General features: G+C 38.5%; 1 protein-coding gene across 1 annotated transcript; it reads left to right on the top strand.

Annotated features, from left to right (window-relative positions):
* The first annotated feature begins 399 nt into the window (after positions 1 to 399).
* Positions 400 to 1989, top strand: LOC141649858 (uncharacterized). The gene has a single exon (XM_074458531.1). It carries the CDS (start codon positions 400 to 402, stop codon positions 1987 to 1989), a length of 1590 nt encoding a protein of 529 aa, XP_074314632.1.
* The last annotated feature ends 1013 nt before the right edge of the window (positions 1990 to 3002 follow it).

Below are 3002 nucleotides of genomic sequence, written 5' to 3'. Positions count from 1 at the left end.
GGACAAAAGATAAATGATGCAAAATCTGGAATTCTTTTTAGTCCAAGCATGAGGTTGATGCATGCTAAGAGGTGCCTTAAGATCTTCCGTATTAAAGACAACAAAGGGATCGGGAAATATCTTGGGGTTCCGACGGAATTTCAGGGGTCAAAACGAGACCTTTTTAGGACGTTAATTGATGGTGTTATGAAGAGGATTTCCTCGTGGAATGGAATTTTTCTATCATCAGCTGGTAGACTTACCCTTATTTCATCGGTTCTATCAAATCTTTCAAATTTCTTTCTATCGGTCTTCAAGATTCCGGTAAGTGTGACGAATAAGATTAACTCTCTAATGTCACATTTTTGGTGGGCGGGATGTAAGTCGGGTAAGGGTACTCACTGATGTAGTAGGAATTTCATGAGTCTGCCTAAAAGTGCTGGAGGGCTTGGGATGCGGAATATTGAATGTTTGAATCAAGCCTTGCTAGCTAAACACGCTTGGAGAATTGTGTCGGGTCAGGATTCTTTGTTTTGTAAAGTGTTTCGAGCCAGATTATTTGGAAGGAAAGGGATGAATCCCGAGTTGGATTATAAGAGGTCGGGAAATGTGTCATGGGGTATGAGAAGTATCCGTGTGGGCATGGAGCTGATCAAACGCAATGTTGCGTGGAAACCAGGGATATATTCAAGACTAAATGTTTGGTCAACCTGTTGGGTTAATGGTGACATGCCAGAACCGAGTGTTGAGGCTTTACACATTGAAAATATGGGACTCAAAGATTTGAGAATTGCAGACCTTTATAGTGCGAGTGGCGGGTGGGATGAGGAACGAGTTAGGCATATCTTTGATGAGGGGGTCGTGGATCATGTTCTAGCAATCCCAGTCTATGCTTCCCAGGCTCAAGACCGTATTTTTTGGAAGCATACGACTAACGGCGAATATTCGGTGAAAAGTGGCTATGGGGTTGCTTTTAATCATTTTATGTTGAAGCATGCAAGCGTGAAGGATAAGACGCGGATGAGCGAGAAGAGTATAAGCTTTTGTAGGAAGTTTATGTGGAAGCTACATGTTCCACAGAAGTGGAAGGTGTTTCTCTGGCGGCTCATTTCTGATGCTCTTCCCACGGGTTCAGGTCTTGATAAACGGGGTATTCATGTTGACTCGTCCTGTAAGGTATGTATGGATGGACAGGAGTTTATGGAAACACGAGCGCACCTCTTTCGAGATTGTAGTGTCGCAAAACGTGTTTGGGCATGCTTGGATTTGGGTATTCGGGTGAATTGTGATCCATCTATGGATGTGGCGACTTGGGTTATCAATTGGGTATCCTATATTTGTAAGTTGGAGGGGGCTGAAGTTAAACTGATTAAATTTGTGGGTATTTTGTGGTGCTTATGGGTGGTCCGAAATAGGGTGGTATTCAGGGGGGGGTCTTTTCACCCGCAGATGTTTTATGGCATTTGGACAACCATGGTGGGTACTGTAGTGAAGGCTAGGGAGGAGGGTGAGAAGTCATGGGTTGAGCGGAAGGAGGGAGGAGGGGCTATGCTCTGTGTGGCTAATGATTTGCGGGATGGTTATCCGTTTTATGTGGTTGGGGCGGCTAATTCGTGTACTCCTGTCAAGGTCGGGGTCGATGCAGGGTGGAAGTCGGTTAAGGAAGCTGCAATTGGATGGGTTGCGTATGCGGCTGATGGCTCAAAAATCTGCAGCAGAGGTAACAAGGTCAAGGCTCAGTCGGCGATGCAAGCTGAAGCAATTGGCCTCAGGGACGTGCTGCTTTGGGCGTCTGCCCAAGGGATTCAACATCTTGATGTGTCCTCGGATTGTCTGAAGTTATTGCTTCAAATATCTGGGGGGAAAATGATCCATCATCTTACGCGAGGGTTACTGGATGATATGAGTGTTTTATTTCCGTCTTTTCATTGTTTGAGTTTTTCTTTTGTTCCTAGGTGTTTCAATAAGATCGCTCATGGCCTTGCACAAAGGGCTATGAGAGGATCGTAAATTGTTTACCTTTATGTATTGCTGCCAAAAAAAAAAACACAATTTCATTTTTTTATGTGCTTCAATTTAACAAGAAAAAAAAAACACATCAAAAATATACTCCGTAACATAATTAGTAAGCAATATTAAATCCGGACAAAGTATTAAGCCCTTTTTAGGATCGGTATTATGAGAATTTTTTTTATAATGAATTAAGTTACATTGGGTGAAAAGAATGAAGAAGATGGACTAAGGATGATAATAATAGTGAAATGTAAGATGATCAGGAGTGGTAGTATTATTAAAAGAATTGAAATAGGTGTGTTTTATTGGTTATTTATATGGTGGATCAACTAGGGTTTATAGTGGATAAGTACTGGCAAATTGGACCCATTGTTTAGGTGATATTTCGATTCTAGCCCATGACTTATCCGACTTAATTAACCCATTGTTTATTTATTAGAATGGATAAGTACATATAGTATTTTACCTAAACATATAATTATTGCCTTAAAAGACGTTATATAGGTCGGGTGAAAATATAAGTAAGATTATAAGAGTTACGGGTCGAGTTAGGATTAGTGTACGAGTCGAAATGAGTTTTTGATACCATTTTTTGGATTGAATTTTTTTAAAAAAAAAATTGCACTAAATCTAATATTTATAATTAAATCAGATTTATCGCTTACGTTTCTTTTAGTGAAACAAATATAAAAATTAAGTATTTCTTATTTTCATTTATAAGATACATACTTATTTTGATTATCTCATAATAACCGCATTGAGTATATGGGATTAGGGAATTTTATTTTCCGGAATTGTTTGATTAGTCGGCACTCTTATTAATTAAGAGATACTTCGTATATACCGCCGAGTAATATGTGAAAGAATTATTATTTTCTAGCATTGTTTGATTAATCGATACTCTTATTAAATTGATTTTTTTGGAATTATCATAAAATTGAATTTTTAATTGTATAATTTAAAGTATTATTATTAACATTTAATTATTATATCAATTAGATTATATAAAT

This window comes from Silene latifolia, chromosome 3 (genome assembly GCF_048544455.1).
Source record: "Silene latifolia isolate original U9 population chromosome 3, ASM4854445v1, whole genome shotgun sequence".
In the NCBI taxonomy this organism is placed as follows: Eukaryota; Viridiplantae; Streptophyta; class Magnoliopsida; order Caryophyllales; family Caryophyllaceae; genus Silene; species Silene latifolia.
The sequence above is the reverse complement of the archived record's forward strand: the minus strand, read 5'-3'. Positions and strand labels throughout refer to the sequence as shown.